The 18429-nt window shown below is 40.5% G+C and overlaps 1 protein-coding gene across 1 annotated transcript in view; it reads left to right on the top strand.

Annotated features, from left to right (window-relative positions):
* Window positions 1-18429, top strand: part of LOC131992999 (ADAMTS-like protein 1) — an 83642-nt gene that overhangs the window by 4354 nt on the left and 60859 nt on the right. Inside the window, exons 2-4 of the mRNA XM_059358728.1 lie at window positions 12674-12884; window positions 12998-13177; window positions 15721-15874. Of these exons, the coding sequence (XP_059214711.1) occupies window positions 12674-12884; window positions 12998-13177; window positions 15721-15874 (545 nt within the window). The remainder of the gene's footprint in view (window positions 1-12673; window positions 12885-12997; window positions 13178-15720; window positions 15875-18429) is intronic.

Genomic DNA, 18429 nt, shown 5'->3' with positions numbered 1-18429 from the left:
ACAATATTGCAACTAGCTTCAGCACCATACTGTGTTTTAGTCTACTGTAAAAAAAAAATCAATGAAATGCCATACAGTACCACACTGTAAAGTAAATAACAGTAAGGAAACTGTAAAATTAACAGGGGAATGCTGGCAACCATGCCAGTATTTTACTGTTCTGTTAATTTACAAGATAATTATTTACAGTGTAAGGTGTTCAGTAAGTCTGATGTAGTTGTTGAACAATACCAGTTATTCAATAATTACTTGACCAGATGCCTGGGTTTAAAAACTTTCCTGTTCTGGAGTCCAGAGTTTGAGTTTAGGTGGATATTCCAACCTCTGTCCCCTTATTGAAACCAAGCCGGTCAGATTTGAGGCCAGCAGACAGGTCAGTGGGTGTATTAGTGGCAGCTAGCAGACTTCCAACTTATTTTGGCCCCTTGTCCCTCTGGCAGTGCTGGAGACACAGGCTGGATTCTCCTCCTGCTCTGGAAAAATGATTACCATGCAGCTAATAATACACAGCTCCTACATTAAGCAGCACGCACAAGTGAGTGGCTGAAAACTGCATATGACTTTGAAATAAGGCTTAGTATGACTCTGGCGGAAAGTATAACTAATTATCAAATCTTGATCCTATTTTCCCATATTTTTTTGATTGACACTGGCTACAAAGACATAATTTACTTTCCTGGGGCTACTGGCTTCTTCCTGGCCAGGGTGCTGCTAAACAGCCAATGGATCTTCCAGAAATCAGTCTCCAAAGCAGCCAAAGCCCCGTGTCCCTTTTCAACACACTGCTTGTTCACTTTGATCTCAGAAATAAAAATCAAAAGACATTGAAAGGTGTTGAAAAGACATATGGAAAGTGATCAAAAGTCAGACCTGTCTTGTTTAGTTCAAATGCTCTCTGCTGCTGCTGTACTCTCCCTGGTCAGCAGCTGCCTGTCTGTATATATCTCTAAATCAGGGATGGACAATTTAAATGCTGGAGGGGGCCACGATTTTTCATGGACACTACCACAGGGCCACATATAGGACCGTGCACTTCACCAGATATGATGAAACTGCAATTTTGAATATGTTTACAGTGCAGTAACTTAATATATTTCATGCTCAAATGATACTATACGATACTATACGATAGTATAAATAGGAATACAAAAGGTTTGAAGCAAATAAAAAATAACCACTGACTGTGAATTTTTTTTTTCAGTGCAAGAACAGCAGACCAACATTAATTGCAAGAAGTAATTTTGTGCATTTTTGCACTGCACATTTAAGTTTTCATGCTCAAATGCATGTAGTTGTACTGAGGGCCACTTCAAGTGAGGGTGCGGGCCGTATGCGGCCCCCGGGCCTCCAGTTGCCCATCCCTGATCTAAAGTAATGTCTAGTAAGTCGTGACAGTTTTCTACTCGACAAAAACAAACACTGACACAGTAATTAAAAGTGTAATTTTTCTGGAATTATGTCAATATGACTGTCAAAAGATCATTTTCACCGTGTTTTCTTGCTGCAAATTTCATGTGTCACATGAAAACGAAGTCAGTATATTAGAGACATAATTCTGTAGTCATAATTCTCTATATCCGCGCTATAAGATGGGGTGAAACGCTACTGCAAAAAGCCACCTCTCAAAAAGAAGAAAAAAAGTAGAAAAATGTGGTGTATTTTGCTTAAAAATAGCTAAATTATCTGCCAATGGAAGAAGAAAATTTGGCTTGTCACGACTTTCCAAAACAAGTAAAAATATCTAATCTTAACGAACCCAAAAATACCTCAGAATTAGTGTATTCTAACTAATAACAAGTGATTTTTTTATTGTCTTGTTAAATGTTTCATGTGAAATGTTTAAATATCAAGTGTCAATTCACAGCTATGTCCCAATGTACTAGTTAATTACATAAACATTACACAACAATACACACTTCTATTGTTTCAGTGATAAAAACAACAAAAAAAAACATGGTTTCCATCTGGCTGCTTGTTTTAAGTATTATGAAGAGGTAAAATTATGTCAAAGTTATGATTCCTTAGTTATGGTTGAAATAAGAAATGATTACTTCTTAATAGCAGTTTTATACTTGATATTCTAGTTTCAAGCATGTATTTACTCAGTATAGGTCATAAAATCTCAGTAAACAAGCTGTAATGTCTTATTTAGATAATTAACCCTTTATAGGGCACTCCTGGAAATTGAAAATGTCAACCCTGAAGTGTTATTGGACTTTTTGCAAAATATTTCATTTTTATATTGCAAATCGAGGTCAATGGAGTCTTTATTATTATTATATTTATTATTGTCTCTTTCCCACAGCAACCCTAAATAGACAATATTTTATTTTATTTATTTTTATTTTATTTGATAGGGACAATGCAGTTAACATAGATACAGGACATGCATCCGATGTGCTGCATACAGAGATATAGCTTCAGCTAATTTTCAACTCCTGTCCCTAGTTGGGCTTTTACAACTACATACAAAATCACAATACTATAAAAATCCAATATACAATTACCCCATCTACAAAATAGAATAAAATTACAAACAATTTCAATATACATTTACCCTGCGAAAAAAATAAAAAAAAAATAAACACTGTATAAATATAGCTTAGAGTTTAAGATCATCATAAATCTATACAACAATAAGGAGAAAAGAAAGAAATAAGAAAGAAAAGGGGAAAAAAAAAACAATCTTACATACCAATCCAAGGTAACTACTCAAACAAATATATAGAATAATAATACAAAGGATAAAAAGAAAAACATTACAACCCAATCCAAAATAACTACTTTGACTATAACACTTTAAGAATGGGTAATCATCATAACACATAATTTGCATCCATCACCACTTTATCTTTTACCTTTAAACTGTTTCATTATCTTCTTATTACATATGTGTGATGTCTGAATGTCTGTTTTAAAGCACCATATATATGAGAAGCACACGTAAATTTAGTTGTATACTTTTTTAATACAATGACAATAAAGGAAAGCTTGAATCTTGTATGATTTACTGAAGCCCAAGTTACCAAATATGGTTCTTTGCCTGATAAAGGGTTAAGGACCAAAACACTTAAAACAAGTGAAACAGTCGAACATAAAAGATGCTTACTAAGAAGAACTATCTTATCAGACAAAAAATAAGCAGATATCCTCTTGATCTAAGATATTTCATCTTACTTAGATTTCATTTTTTACAGTGTAAGGGGTTAACCATCAGTGCATGCGTGGGTTTGCGTGCACACATTGCACAATAAGTCACTGCATTTCCAGGCAGCAGATGGATATTTGCCCATCTAGTAGTCCTGCAAACTGGAGGCATGTCTGATTCACACACAGTGATTTACCGCTCTCTCCTCCTCTAATGGACGTTTACAGGAAACAGCTGCAGAGTGCAGGGGCTGACACACACATGCATGAGATCTCTCTGTCCTTGGCAGACGCACACACATACTCAAAAGTCATGTACAGCACACAGGGTGTGGGCTCCTTCCTAAGAGTTTAGGAGACCAACAGTGAGAACACTGAGGTGTATAAACTCCCTAAATCCCTCTTCTACTCTGTCTGTCTGTAATCTCCACCCCCGCCCTCCCCCTCTCTCTGCAAGTGACTGCTATACATCACTCTTCTCTGTGGGGATATGTCTCTTCACTTGTATTTTGTCAGACTTTATGAACTTTATGGAAGCCATAAAGAAACTAGGACTCCTTGTGAGATCGTTGTATGAGGTCCAGTGCTACCAGCAGCCAAGTCAGTCCTCAGGCCAGATATTCAAGAAAGACTTTAATAACTGACTTTAATTTTTGATTAATTTATTAATTAATGACATTGTTTCCCAGCATACAAATTTGCACTGCAAAAAAGGTGTGTCTAAAACAAGATAAAACACTAAATCTGGAGGAAAATATCTTGCTGCATGGACAGATAATTTCACTTGACAAATAAATTAAGATGATTAAATCTAGAAATAAGCATGTTGAACGCTTAAAATGAGAAATTAACTCTTAAAACAAGATAAATTAAAGCTGCAAGCAGCGATTAACTGGGCCGAACAGAGTGCTTAAGAGTTAATTTCTTATTTTAAGCATTTAACATGCTTATTTCTAGATTTAATAATCTTAATTTGAGAAATCTTATCAAGTGAAATTATCTGTCCATGCAGCAAGATCATTTCCCTCAGATTTAGTGTTTTTAGACACACTTTTTTTGCAGTGTGCTTAGAAACCCGAGAAACCCTTTTTTTCAGATGTGTTTGTATCATTACCTCCCTGCGTGAATTTTTTTGTTGACATTACTTGTGTCAGACGATTATCTTCATGCAGTGTGTACATTTTGCTCCATTAACAACTAATAAAATCCTTGCTTAGACCAAGCCTTAACTCTCGGTCTGAAAACCAGCCATGAGTGAATTCACATGCAAAAGTTCTTAAGCATATCATCATGAACAGGTTAAACGATGCATGATCAGATATGTCTGACCAAAATGTTGGAGTTATAATTTTACTGGACTAATTGACGGTGTGCAAGGTTTTCTAAATGTATTACTTCAATAATAGAAAATCCATCAATATATACTCACTGGCCACTTTATTGTGCAACTGCTCGTTAATACAGATATCTAATCTGCCAATCGCATGGCAGCAACTCAATGCATTTAGCTCATAGTTTTATTTTATTTAACCTTTATTTAACCAGGAAATATCCCATTGAGATTAAACTTCTGAAGTACCGAAGATTTCAGTTCAAATTTTTCAACTTCCTATGCATTAACCCTTTGGAGTTTGGGGCTGTTTTGTTGGTTTTTGACTCTTTTTATTCTGGCTGTATACAACTTAAATAATGATCACCATGCCATGTCTGGCCGTTAGCCTCCGGATGATATCCCGACGTCAAGCTGGCCCTGGCTCCGATTAGCTTACAGAAGTCCCTCCAAAATCTGGAGACGAACTGGGGCCCCCGGTCAGAAACAATGTCCCTTGGAAAACCATGGATCTTGAAAACGTGAGTCAACATGATTTCAGCAGTTTCCTTGGCTGATGGGAGTTTGGGCAATGCAATAAACCTAACCATTTTAGAAAATCGATCCACCACAGTCAGGACTGTGGTGTTACCTTGAGAGACCGGGAGCCCCGTGACGAAATCCAGGGATATTTCTGACCATGGGCGGGAGGGGATGGGAAGTGGTTGCAGCAGACCCATGCGTGATCCAGTGGAGGACTTATTGCGGGCGCAGACCGAGCAGGCTTCGACGTACTCCCGAACCTCCGGCTCCATAGACGGCCACCAGAACCTCCGGGAGATGGCGAACATGGTCCGCCTGACTCCCGGATGACAGAAAAGCGGCGAGGTGTGAGCCCAATGAATCACCTGTGGGCGCAGATTAACTGGGACAAACAGCTTGTTTTCAGGGCACCCACTAGGTGATGGAGCTACACCATTGGCCAACTTAACTGCTTTTTCTATTTGCCAAGTTACCGCTCCAACCACACAGGACAGTGGAAGGATGGGTTCAGGCTCCTTGGCTACAGGCTCGGGGTCAAAGAGTCGAGATAGGACGTCTGGCTTAACGTTCCGGGACCCCGGCCTGTAAGAGAGAGAGAAAGAGAAACGGTTAAAAAACAGCCTCCACCTGGCCTGGCGTGAGTTAAGTCTCTTAGCTTGACGTATGTACTCCAGGTTCTTGTGGTCCGTCCACACCATGAACGGCTAGCTGGCCCCCTCTAACCAATGCCTCCATTCTTCCAGAGCCACCTTGACTGCGAGCAGTTCTCTGTTGGCGACGTCATAGTTTCCGACTGTCTAATAGCTCCGCCTTAGACAGTCGGCGAGACAGATAAGCACAAGGATGCATCTTACCGTCCTGCTGCAATCTCTGGGAGAGGATGGCCCCGATCCCCTCATTGGAGGCGTCCACTTCCACCACGAACTGCTGCTGTGGGTCCGGCATGGTGAGGATTGGTGCGGTGGTGAAGCGGCGTTTGAGTTCCTGGAAGGCTGACTCTGCTTCTGCTGACCACCGAAAACCTGTCTTGGGAGATGTTAATGCACACAGCGGAGCGGCTATTGCACTGAAGCCCCTGATGAACCGCCTGTAGAAGTTAGCAAACCCTAGGAACTGCTGAACCTTCTTGCGGCTATCAGGTGTGGGCCAGTCAGTGACAGCTCTGATCTTTGCCGGATCCATCTGCACTCTTCCAGGGGCTACAATGAAGCCCAGGAAGGAGATGGTGTTGGCATGAAATTCGCTCTTCTCAGCCTTGACGTACAGATCATGCTCTAAGAGCCTTTGGAGGACCTTGGTCACATGAGTCTTGTGGGTTTCCAAGTCTGGTGAGTAAATCAATATGTCATCTAAGTAAACATACACGAACTGGTCTAAGAAGTCCCGCAGAACATCATTTATCATGGCCTGGAAAACGGCAGGTGCGTTGGTGAGTCCGAAGGGCATGACCAGATACTCATAATGTCCGCTAGGGGTATTAAAACCTGTTTTCCATTCATCTCCCTCTCTTACTCTGATTAAATGGTAGGCATTGCGCAAGTCTAGTTTAGTGAATATCTTGGCCTGTTGTAGCTGATCGAAAACAGAGGACATCAAAGGGAGAGGGTAACGGTTCTTAATCGTAATGTCATTTAAAGGGCTGTAGTCAATACATGGTCTTAACGACCCGTCCTTTTTAGCCACAAAAAAGAAACCAGCCCCTGCAGGAGAAGAGGAGGGGCGGATAAGCCCCGCCTTCAAAGAAGTGTCTATGTAGTCTTTCATGGCTTCTCTCTCAGGTGCCGAAACCGAATACAGTCGTCCCTTAGGTATGGTGAATCCAGGGGTGAGCTCAATGGCGCAGTCGTAAGGTCGGTGCGGAGGAAGTGACATCGCCTTGGCTTTGTTGAACACCTCCTTTAGGTGATGGTAGCATGAAGGAACGGAGCTTATGTTGGGATATTCCGGGTCTACAGAGGGATCAGCAGAGACAACGTTAAGCATGGTTACATCCCCCTCCTGTACTGGAGGGTCAAAGCAACATCCCTCACAGTCTTTTCCCCAGCCCAAAATATTCCCTGTTCTCCAATCAATGTGGGGGTTGTGGCGCAGCAGCCATGGATGTCCCAGGACTAACGCATGAGATGGAGAATTGACCAGGAAAAAGTTCATGGATTCATGATGGTCCTGTATATTAAGTTCTACTGTCTCTGTGGTGTGCGTGATGGTGAATAGGGTATTGTCATTTAGCCCCTTGGCTGTGATAGCTCTTTCTAGTTTCTCAGTCTTTAACCCAAGCTTCTCAGCCAGCCCCCAGTTCATGAAGCTCTCATCAGCTCCAGAGTCTATGAGCCCTTTAATGTCTGTGGTGACAGCGTGGTGCTTTACCTTGATGTCCGTGAGGATCCGAGGAGCGGAGCTAGATGTTTTAAAATCACTCACCCTTGTGGGCCGTTTGGCTGGACAGGCCGCCACAAGGTGTCCCGTCTCCCCACAGTAAAAGCAGCGACCTTCTTGCTGTCGCCGCTGTCGCTCCTCCGGTGACAATCGTGCACGTCCGAGCTGCATGGCCTCTTCTGAGGGGGAGGGAGACTGGGGGCATGGTCCCACGGGTGGCTGGAAAAAGGCTGAGCGGTCCGGTGCGTGGGAAAATCTTCCCGTGCTCGCCGATCTGCTCCGTGCCGGCGGGTGAAGCTCGCGGAGTCTGTTGTCCGTCCTTATGGCGAGGGCGATCAGGGAGTCCAGGTCGGAGGGAAGATCCAGTGGAACCAAAAGCTCTCGGATGGGAGCCGCTAGCCCTTTCAGAAAAACGTCAAACAGTGTGGTGGAGTTCCACCCACTCTCCGCCGCCACGGTGCGAAAATGAATGGCATAATCACATACCGTGTCGGTGCCTTGCTTGATATTCGTCAGCTCCCGAGCCTTCTCACGGTCGGACGAAACCGGGTCAAATGTTCTCTGGAGAGCCGCCGTGAACTCCGTCAGTGAGCTGCAGAGTGGAGATTCACGAGCCCACTCGGCTGTGGCCCACGCTCTGGCTCTCCCCGTCAGGTGGGAGATCATGAAAGCAATCTTGGATCGGTCAGTGGGAAAAGCCTGTGGAGCGTGTTCATAATGGATAGAGCAGTCAATCAAAAATGGTTTACACTGACCCGGTTCTCCAGAAAACCGTTCAGGAGACGCCAGTCTGACTCCCGATCCGAAGCTGGGAGCAGTCGGAGCTGGAGTGGGGGCTGCTGAGGTCTTCGGAGCGAGGGATGGACCGGACGTCTTGGTCAGGTGCTCCACGAGTTCCTGAACTCTGCTGGACAAGTCGCCAAGATGAGTAGCCATGGCCGACTGGAACTGTTCCTGCCGAGAAATCCGCGACTCCTGGTCCTGTAGGAGCGCTGCCACTCTCTGTGTCTCTGCTGAGTCCATTCTGGCCAGTGTGTACTGTCAGGCCGGGCTCGAAGCAGGACTCAGACGCAGAGATATTTCAGAGTATGTCAAAAGCACTTTATTTAGGTACTTGGTCAGCAAGAGGAACTCCCCGAACAGAGGAAACAAAAAGGCTATAAACATTAACGGTCTAAAGGACCTAACAATAATAATCCCTACAAGGAGGGAAAAACACAAAACTCCTGACTATCCTGATCTCAGGGCAAACAATCCTATGGGGAAAAGAACAGTTAACTAGACAAGGGAAAGGGAGAAAAAGGGACAAACAAAAATCCTAATAAACTAAGGGCGCTCCAAAAGGGAGGAAACCTAAACAGGGAAAAAGGACTAAACTAAAAATCACTCCGTAAAATGGAGGAACAATCTAAGGGCAAAAACTAAATAACACAAAATCACTCTTAAGGAGGAAATACAACAAGGTAATCTAAACAACCAACAAACTAGCTGAGCAGCTAAGCTGTGAAAATTTACAAAAGAAAATCACTCTTACGAGGAGAACCAAACTTGAAAACGAAGCAAGGCAGATGACTGTGGCGATGACAAGAACTGTGGAAATGCTGGCGAGACGAAAAACGACACACTGGCACAGGACAAGGGAGACACAGACTATTTAACACATGAGGGAAGGAGCACCAGGTGAACACAATTGGTAATTAGGGGAGACACTCAGGAAGGTGACACACACAGGGAGGGGCAGGTGATCTGAAACGAGAGGAGAGTTACTTTTCAAAATAAAAGCAGTGACAAGACCAAACATAAAAAACCCAAGACCTCACCACGGTGTGACAGTATCATCTTTTTCAGCACAACCTCACCTCATTATTATTTTGTCATTTGGACTTACTGGATCAAAATTTTGAAACACACACACACACAAAATACAAAAAGCACACACAAAACAAAAAAGCACACAAAATTACAAAAAACATTTTTTTTTTACAGAAGACACACAAGAAACACACAAAAACACACAAAAAAATTACAAAAAAACCCAACATGGTCTCACAGGAATCCGTGAAATAGCCACAGATTTGCTTAACACAAAATCCGTGGAATAGCCACGGAATCACTCAAATTTCTGTGAAACTGACACGGATTTCGCTACAATGCAAGTTAATGACCGTGGCTATTCCAACATACAAAGTGATTATGTACATTCACTGAGTGAATATTTAGAAAATAAAACATATATTTCTCGCTAGAAATGTGATCAAAATCCATTTTTATGCAGAAACTAAGTGAAAATATTGATTTTTTTCACAAAAAATTAGAGAACTGTCCGCCATGTTTTTTGTTCCGACCGCCGGGACCTTGAAAGTCACGTGACTTGGAACACGAATAGCCACGGGATATGACTGTCATTAACTTGCATTGTAGCGAAATCCGTGTCAGTTTCACGGAAATTTGAGTTATTCCGTGGCTATTCCACAGATTTTGATTTAATCGAATCCGTGGCTATTTCACGGATTCCTGTGAGACCAGGTTAAAAAAAACAGAACACACACACAAAAAAACACACAAAAAATAGCCCCCAAAAAAAACAGTAAACAAAAAAAAAGATTGCATTAAAAATGTTGAAACACACACAGCAACATCTGAAAAATCTCTGCAAAAAAAGTAATATCATGTTACACTTGGTTGTGGTGATTTTAACTTTTGCTGACACACTAAATTGGACATGGAAACTTCTGGAAAAGCCAAAATTTTAGAGAGAAGCTGAAAGCAGGGCTCCATGCTGATTCGTTTTTATGTCGTGAAAAAGTCGTGCTCCAGAGCTTTCATGGACTCTAGAGGGTTAAGAACCTCTCTTTAAAGGGAGCCCTGGCCAAGAGGCAACACAAAATACAGTTACATATTTACATAAGACACAGACCTTAAACGCGTTATGAGAAACAAGTGCATGTTGTGGAATTGGTCTCAATAACTCTCAGTTTGGATTTAAAAGTGCTCAAAGAAATGAACTCAGTTAGTTTCCAGTCTTTCTGTAGCATATTCCAGCATAAGGTGCAGAGTAAACAAATGCCCTTTTACCCAACTCTGTACGAGCAGAAGGGACAGAAAGCAACAATTGATCTTGTGAAGGAAGAGAATCAGCCAGAGCAGGCCATCCTACCCCAGAGGATAATTCACAATGATGAGTGGACATCTTACAGTTAGTAATGAACCTCAGAGAAGCATGATAAACATAAAGTATCAATCATTCTAAGACATGGAGCAGCAGCATTCATGTACGAAAGATCTTCGTAATCCAACACAGATACAAATGAAAAGACGCTCTTTTTTTGCATTAAAAGGAAAACACAACGTATTTTGAAAATAAAAACCCAATTTTAGCCTCAGCTTCTTCACAAGATTTTCTATATGTGGCTTGAAGGTGAGTGAGTCATCAATTAAGACTCCTAAGTATTTATACAGATGGTGAAGATGAGCTGCTTGGGTTCAAGGCTAGCATCAAATGGGGAATAAAGGTGATTTAAGTGACTTTAAACCTGGCATGGTTGATGGTGTGAGTATTTCAGAAGCTGCTGATCTACTGGGATTTTCACAACCATCTCTAGAGTTTACAGAGAAGGGTCCAATAAAAGAGAAAATATCCAGTGAGCCAAAGTGTATTCTTGATGCCAGAGGTCAGAGGAGAAGACTAGTTGCCAGACTGGTTCAATAGTAACTCAAATAACCACCCATATCTCTGAACGCACAACACTTCCAACCCAAGGTTATTATAGTTAACGAAAACTAACGAAATGACGAAAACTAGAATTGAAAAAACATTTTCGTGAACTGAAAATGTCTTTCGTTTTCGTTTTTGTCAACTTTTTCATACGTAAACTTTTTTGGTTTATGTGAAATCTATTTCATCTATCTGGTTTTATGACTCAATAAACTTATTGGGGCTGAGATGGATCAGACAAAGGAAATAAAGGAAACATTTATTGTGACTTTTTTGAATCTCGCACCCAACAAATAGCCCATTACAAAAAAACTAAAACTAACACTAAAAACTAAAGTAAAACTAGGCATTTTCCAAAAAATAAAAACTAATTAAAACTAGCAAACTCACTCTAAAAACAAATTAAAACTAACTGAATTTGAAAACAAAAAATCACAATGAAATTAAAACTAAAACCAATGAAAAATCCAAAACTATTATTACCTTGGTTCTTCCTTGAAGCAGATGGGCTACAGCAGCAGAAGACCACACCACCACTTTATTAGGTACACCTTGCTAGCTAATAAAGTGGCTAATGAGTGATTCATTTTAACAGCATGTCTGTCCACTGGATCCAACTGATGAATTGAAAGTTTTATTAAGTAATAAAAACATGACATATTAGTAGCATGTGTATTTTATTTGTCTAGGAGCATCATGGCTCTCAATTTCTTTTTTTTAAAATAATCTTTACCTTCTGATTTAGCCTTTCACATGTGTTTTATTAGAAGAAATTACTAAAAAGCAAAAATCTCACATAGAAACACATTTAGTACCACACCATGCATTATTTATGAAAAACAAATTATTGACACATAAATATCCATTGACAGCAGGACATCATGAGTGATTCATGCCACTTCAAAACGATGCTGGACTGACTATTTATTTTCTAAATATTCACTCAGTGAATGTACATAATCACTTTGTCGCGAAGATCTTGCCAGAAAAACACGATCCGCTGTGTTTTATTTTGAAATCTCCCTGATCCTTTGTGTATTTAACGGATCAAACCTTCGCCCATTACATGCCTTGTGTCTGAGGTTGATTTGCTGATCAACATATTATTCTGTTGCAGCGGGAGACACTAATGTTGACAGAGTGACGAGTTACGATCTACGCTTGTCAGGATATGACTGTCATTAACTTCCATTGTAGCGAAATCCGTGTCAGTTTCACGGAAATTTGAGTGATTCCGTTGCTATTCCACGCATTTTGAGTTAAGCCAATCCGTGGCTATTTCACGGATTCCTGTGAGACCATGTTGAACTGAGCTACAATGCTGCATTTTTAGATTCTTGTTGCTCTGATTCATCCATCCTCAGTTCTATTCCTTTTCACTCTCCCACACAGTGTGAGTGGGAAGAAAAAGCTAGAAGGAAGAGATGTAACAGGGCCACAAATGTGCCACGAGGGGTCGTTTTATTTGCATGAGAAAATGGGAAAAGTATCACCATTTCTGCAATCCATCTCCTAGAAAGAGCTTGCATCCTACTATTCAGCAATATTGTGTGCCTGACCTGCTCCATTATCTCTTTCTGCAGATGGGAGGTGACAGCATGGACCGGCTGCTCTGCGTCCTGCGGTGTCGGCATACAGACCCGGAGTGTGTTTTGTATGCGTCTGTTGTCTGTTGACCAGCAGGATATTCTGACTGTTTCAGAGGATGAATGCAGAGAATTCAAACCTGCCATCCTGCAGCCCTGTAACCAGGTGGACTGTCCTCCAGCCTGGGAGACCGAACCTTGGCAGCAGGTATCCTCTTTGTTTCTGTGTCTGTAACTAGGCTTGTGATTGTGTGTGTAATACAATCTGATTAATGTCCTCAATTTCTACCTCGATCTCCTCCTCCTGCTTCCTCTTCCCAGTGCTCCCAGTCCTGTGGTGGGGGTGTCCAGGTGCGGAAGGTCTACTGTAAGCAGCTCCTGTCCACAGGAGCCTACAGGAGACTGGGGGACCGGTCCTGCTGGGGGGCCAAACCTGCCACTAACAGAGGTTGCGGCACCACTGACTGCCTGCCCTACTTGGCAGGAGTGGAATGGGGAAAGGTGAGTCCAAGCCAAGGTTATAATAGTTTTTGGATTGGATTTTTCATTAGTTTTAGTTTTAATTTCGCTGTGAATTTTTGTTTTCAAATTCAGTTAGTTTTAATTAGTTTTTAGAGTGAGTTTGCTAGTTTTAATTCGTTTTTATTTTTTGGAAAATGCTTTGTTTTAGCTTAGTTTTTATTGGTTTTAGTTTTGTTGAAATGGGGTATTTGTTGGGTGCGAGATTAAAAAAAGTCACAATAAATGTTACTTTATTTCCTTTGTCTGATCCATCTCAGCCCCAATAAGTTTATTAAGTCATAAAACCAGATAGATGAAATAGATTTCACATCAACCAAAAAGGTTTACGTATGAAAAAGTTGACAAAGACGAAAACGATGGACATTTTCACTATAATTTTAGTTAGTTTTGCTTTACGAAAAAAGCTTTTAAAAAGCTTTACGTATGAAAAAAGACAAAGTTTTGTAACCACATAACACAGTTTCAGCTATCGTTATCGGGTTTTTAAAAAAAACTCTTGTTTTTATTTTTATTTCAGTTAATGAAAATGTTTTTTCAATTCTAGTTTTCGTTATTTTGTTAGTTTTCGTTAACTTTAATAAGCTTGGTCCAAGCAATGCAGGAATATAAGAAGTGATGGAGTGGAGCTGGGGGCTGCAAAGCTGCTGTTTATAATGCTACAATATTTCCACACAGATGTGGAAGAAACTACATTTAAAAGAATAAATACATGTTTCCACATGACATTTTCATGGGATTTTTGTATTTTTTAGGAGTAATCCGAATAGTCAGCTATTCAATGATTTGATTTTAGGAGCCTTATTCAACTTCCAATATAACAGTCAAATCATCGCAGTGGCAGGTTACACTCACCAGCCACTTTGTTAGGTACACGTATTTAACTGCTCTAGATCACAAATATCTAATGAATGGCCAGACTGGTTGGAGATCATAGAAAGGCAACAGTAACTCCAATAACCACTCGCTACAACCAAGGTGCAGAAGACCATTACCAACCTTGAAGCAGATGGTCGACAGCATGGGTCTCAAACTCGCAGCCCGCGGGCCAATTGCGGCCCTCGTGTTGATATTTTGTGGACCCCACCTTGATATGAAAGTTTAATGTGAGTTTTATATGAATAGCACTTTACCATGTTGTGTGTGGAAGGTCCCTTTAATTACTTTTTGGGGTAATTTTGTGTCTTTTTTGGTAATTTTTTGTCTTTTTTATATAATTGTGTCTTTTTAAAAATAATTTTGTGTCTTTTTTGGTCATTTTTTGGGTAATTTTGTGTCTTTTAAAAAAAAATATTTTGTGTCTTTTTTTAAATAATTGTGTGTCTTTTTAAAGTAATTTACTGTTTTTTCAGTCATTTTGTGTCTTTTTTAGTAATTTTGTGTCTTCTTTTGGTCATTTTGATACTGCCTCCAGTGTCCCCCAGGTAATTTGAGTTTGAGACCCCTGGTCTACAGCAACAGAAGACCGCACTGCCACTTTATTAGGTACACCTTGCTAGCTAATAAAGTGGACGATGAGTGTAAGTGGTTATGAAACAAAGGATCATGGGGGTGCTAATTCTTTACAAAGAATTGCTTGGTTTCTGCCAATTAATCATAAGATAGGTTATTTTGTATAAATGTCAGCCTATTAATAATTATGTGAAAATGCTTGCAATCCATCTCATAAGTGTACATGAATAACTCACCATGTCAGACAAAAATAACAAAAAAATAACAAAAGCATAAGGCTATACTGTTATGTCAGAGAATATCAGAAATTACAAGTATTAATCAGAGCACTCATAAAAACATAGCAAGTACTAGCTCTCTCTTTGAATCTCCCTTCACATTATTTCCTTCTGTCTGTGAATTGCTACATAGTGGGAATTAAATAAGCCCTGAAGGTTCGATTTACAACCATGAAAAGTATTAAACTCAGTGACATTTTCTGTCTGTATTCCTTCGGCCAGTACTACAGACAGCACCACACCTACACATGCACCCCTACACACAACAAAAAGGCTGTCCATTCTGATGAATTAGTCACATATCTCAGAGAATAATTTAGTTGTGTTTATTAGTGTTCTATAGATACATAAAGCACAGGGGGATCAGTGAGCCTCAATGAAAGACCTGAGCATTGAGTTATGGAAGATACTTTGAAAGACTTTGTCCCTGGCAGACAAATGGTGTAGATTGCATGTTTAATCATGCTCAAATTACCAGAACACACATATAATATAACAGTCACAATCACAACAATGAGCTCTCGCATTTGAATTCATCTGAAACACAGTTTCAATATAATGCAACAAAGTTATGCACAAGCTTCCACTTTTAAGAGCAAAGAGGATGATGACAGGCTCAGGATCAGAGGCAGAAAGCATAAGTTGGGGAAAATAAACTTAATAAACTTTTGGTTATTGAATGTAAATCCATTGTTGCAATGATCAATCTGAGTTTTTGCAGAATCATATAGCATTAATGGTCTGTCTGATGACAGGGACGTGTCATAAACATTTCCATTCTGCTTGACTCTGTAGTGCTCGGTGTCCTGTGGTTTGGGGATCCAGCGTAGGGAGCCATTGTGTCGTCAGTTGACAGCCATGGGCCACCAGGTGACCCTGGCCAGGGAGCAGTGCTCAGGGTTACCTTCCCCACCACTTGTACGAACCTGCCGCATGATGGCCTGTCCAAGTAAGAACACAAACAACCACTCACACATGCATTATAAACCCTTTACATACTATACTTTCACGTTTAAAAGAATAGAACATAAATATTAGGGGTGTGACGAGATCTTGTGCCACGAGATCTCACGAGATTAAAATCAACGATATTTCTCATTTCATTTCTCGTCGCGTTAAAAATCTGTCTCGTGAGATTTGTGAGCTATCCAAACTTCTATTTGTGACCTGTGGGGGCAGTGAAACGAAAAGAAGAAGAGGAGGAGAAGGAGGGGAAGCAGCAAGCAGCCAGAATGACGTCACAGGGGCCGGCAGCTTGTTAAGAAGAGTAAGAACGAGTAGAAGAGGCACAGTCCTGCTAACAGGCTAACAGTTAGCTCTGTAGCGGTACAGTGTGTATGTGCTGCTGCTACAGGAGGTGTTCACTTAGCGATCTCTGTTTGTTTACAACATGGGTCTCAATCTTGTGGCCCACAGGCCAATTGCGGCCCTCGTGACGATATTTTGTAGCCCCCACCTTGATATGAAAGTTTAATGTGAGTTTTATATGAAAGTGAATTGATATTAGACTATAGTATCGATGCCTGGAGCTGATAAAACTCTGTGGTGTTTTGATTTTTAATGGTGACAAAGCAAAACATGTTTAGACTACATCATTTATCATTAAAACATAGGCTAATCCAAAAATAAATACATCCTGCGACCGTGAAATTCTTTAAACAGAATACCAGCCGAGGATATTAAATGCTGTCTTCTGCTGTTTACTGTTATCCAGCTCCGACACCGGAGCGTCAGCATCTCCTTCTCCAGCGGTGCTGCCCAAATAGAAACATTTCCAATCAGCGCTGTCACACGCTCCTCTGACTGGGACATCATTATTAGTCAATGTAAAGAGGTGAATAATATATCTCCATCATAATAATAGCAATATTCAGATATTATATAGATTATTAGGCTTAATATATCACGATGTAATTACTCAAACCTCGCTGGGAGTTTAATAGTCCGCTACTCTGCTGACAGCACCACTGATTTCCTTCTTTTTCACTTTTTATGCTGCCAAACAAAACTAGTTTGTTGTGTTGCAGCTGTTGGACGTCAGCGTTTCACTTTCTGACTGAGAAATTCCTCTTCTTTTTGAATTAAAACTTACTTGAAAACATTGTTTACCTCCTTCAACCAAAAAGCTGAAAACTTCTAAGTTTGTGCTCCAAATGTAAAATATTCAGTGAACTTGTTTGAGTTTATAACTATAAGTACTTTTATTTCATAAACCTCCATCGCTGCGTATTTCTTTAATATGTCTATATTGCCCCTATTGTTAATTGTAACGGTGCACTTTGCTAATAAAGTTGACTTTAGAGGGTGAAAAAATCCTCTTTTTGGCCGCATTGCGCCCTTCGGTGTCGTAAACTCTGCAGGCGAGTCATCTGAATCAGGTATATATTATATATATATTATATATATTATGGCGTGGTATTTAAATTACGCATGTTTCGAGCTGCCACATTTATCAACAGCCGACCATTCTTACGCTGTGGCTGGTGAGATACGATCGTCTGATAAATCCCACGTGAACCCTGTCGTAAGACAAAATATACACTCAGATCTGCGCTGGTTTCTACGCTTGTTTGATAAATGAGGGCCAATGTGCACTCAATGAATGTGTATACTAATCTCCAAATGTGCATTAGATTTATATTTCTGTAAATTATTCTCAATATACACACTAAACAATGCAAAATGCCTTTTTTTTAGGAATGTAAGTATTTAGCTTCAACAGCGAGAAAAACAATCCTTCAGTTCCACCTCAGTTGTCTCCATTATCTTTGTCCTGGTGACTTTTGCAACCCTCCTGCTATGCCTGAGATTTATAAATGTGTGAATGGGAGATCTATCTGTTATGACAGGTTTCCTTTTCCCTGCGCAGAGGATCACAAGCTCACACTGCTGAGCTCACTCTTCCCACTAAAGAACTTACACAGCCACAGGGGAGCAACCAAAACAACGAAGTGCGATAGAGCTGTAAATGTCACTGCACTGTTCCTAACTGCTCTAACAACAAGCAGAAACAGGTGTGCCCATGACTTTCTGTTTAATGAGTGACTGGGAGCTCTTTTGCATTGCTAAGCTTTCAGGCTCACTAGAAACTGGCTGAATGAGTGAGTGCATGCTGTGACAGGATAACACTGCAGTCAGCAAACACATCACGTAAAGTATAGTAGAAAAAGGCAATTAAATCATTTTGTGTTTTAAGGGTGACGTGTGTACACCTGTGTGTACTGTATACTGGTATGCACACATATCTAAAACAAAGAAGGAAGGAGGTGCTGAGTGGAAAGTGAGCAGGTGATAAATAGTTTGCATCCTTAGGGCTTCAATATCCACTTATTTTAACATCTACAATAGGTGGCGTTTCAAGCACTTTACTTTAACTGCAAAAAATATGTGGACATTGGAGCCCTGCAGTGTGCAAACTATTGGTTTATTTCAGCAAATATCAGTGTATGTCTACTGCAGTGGGATACTTTAGATCTGCTATATGCTTGGATGAATTTAGGGACT

The sequence above is a fragment of the Centropristis striata genome, chromosome 2, assembly GCF_030273125.1.
Source record: "Centropristis striata isolate RG_2023a ecotype Rhode Island chromosome 2, C.striata_1.0, whole genome shotgun sequence".
Classification (NCBI taxonomy): domain Eukaryota; kingdom Metazoa; phylum Chordata; class Actinopteri; order Perciformes; family Serranidae; genus Centropristis; species Centropristis striata.
Note: the sequence above shows the minus strand (reverse complement) of the source record. Positions and strands in the feature narration are given on the sequence as shown.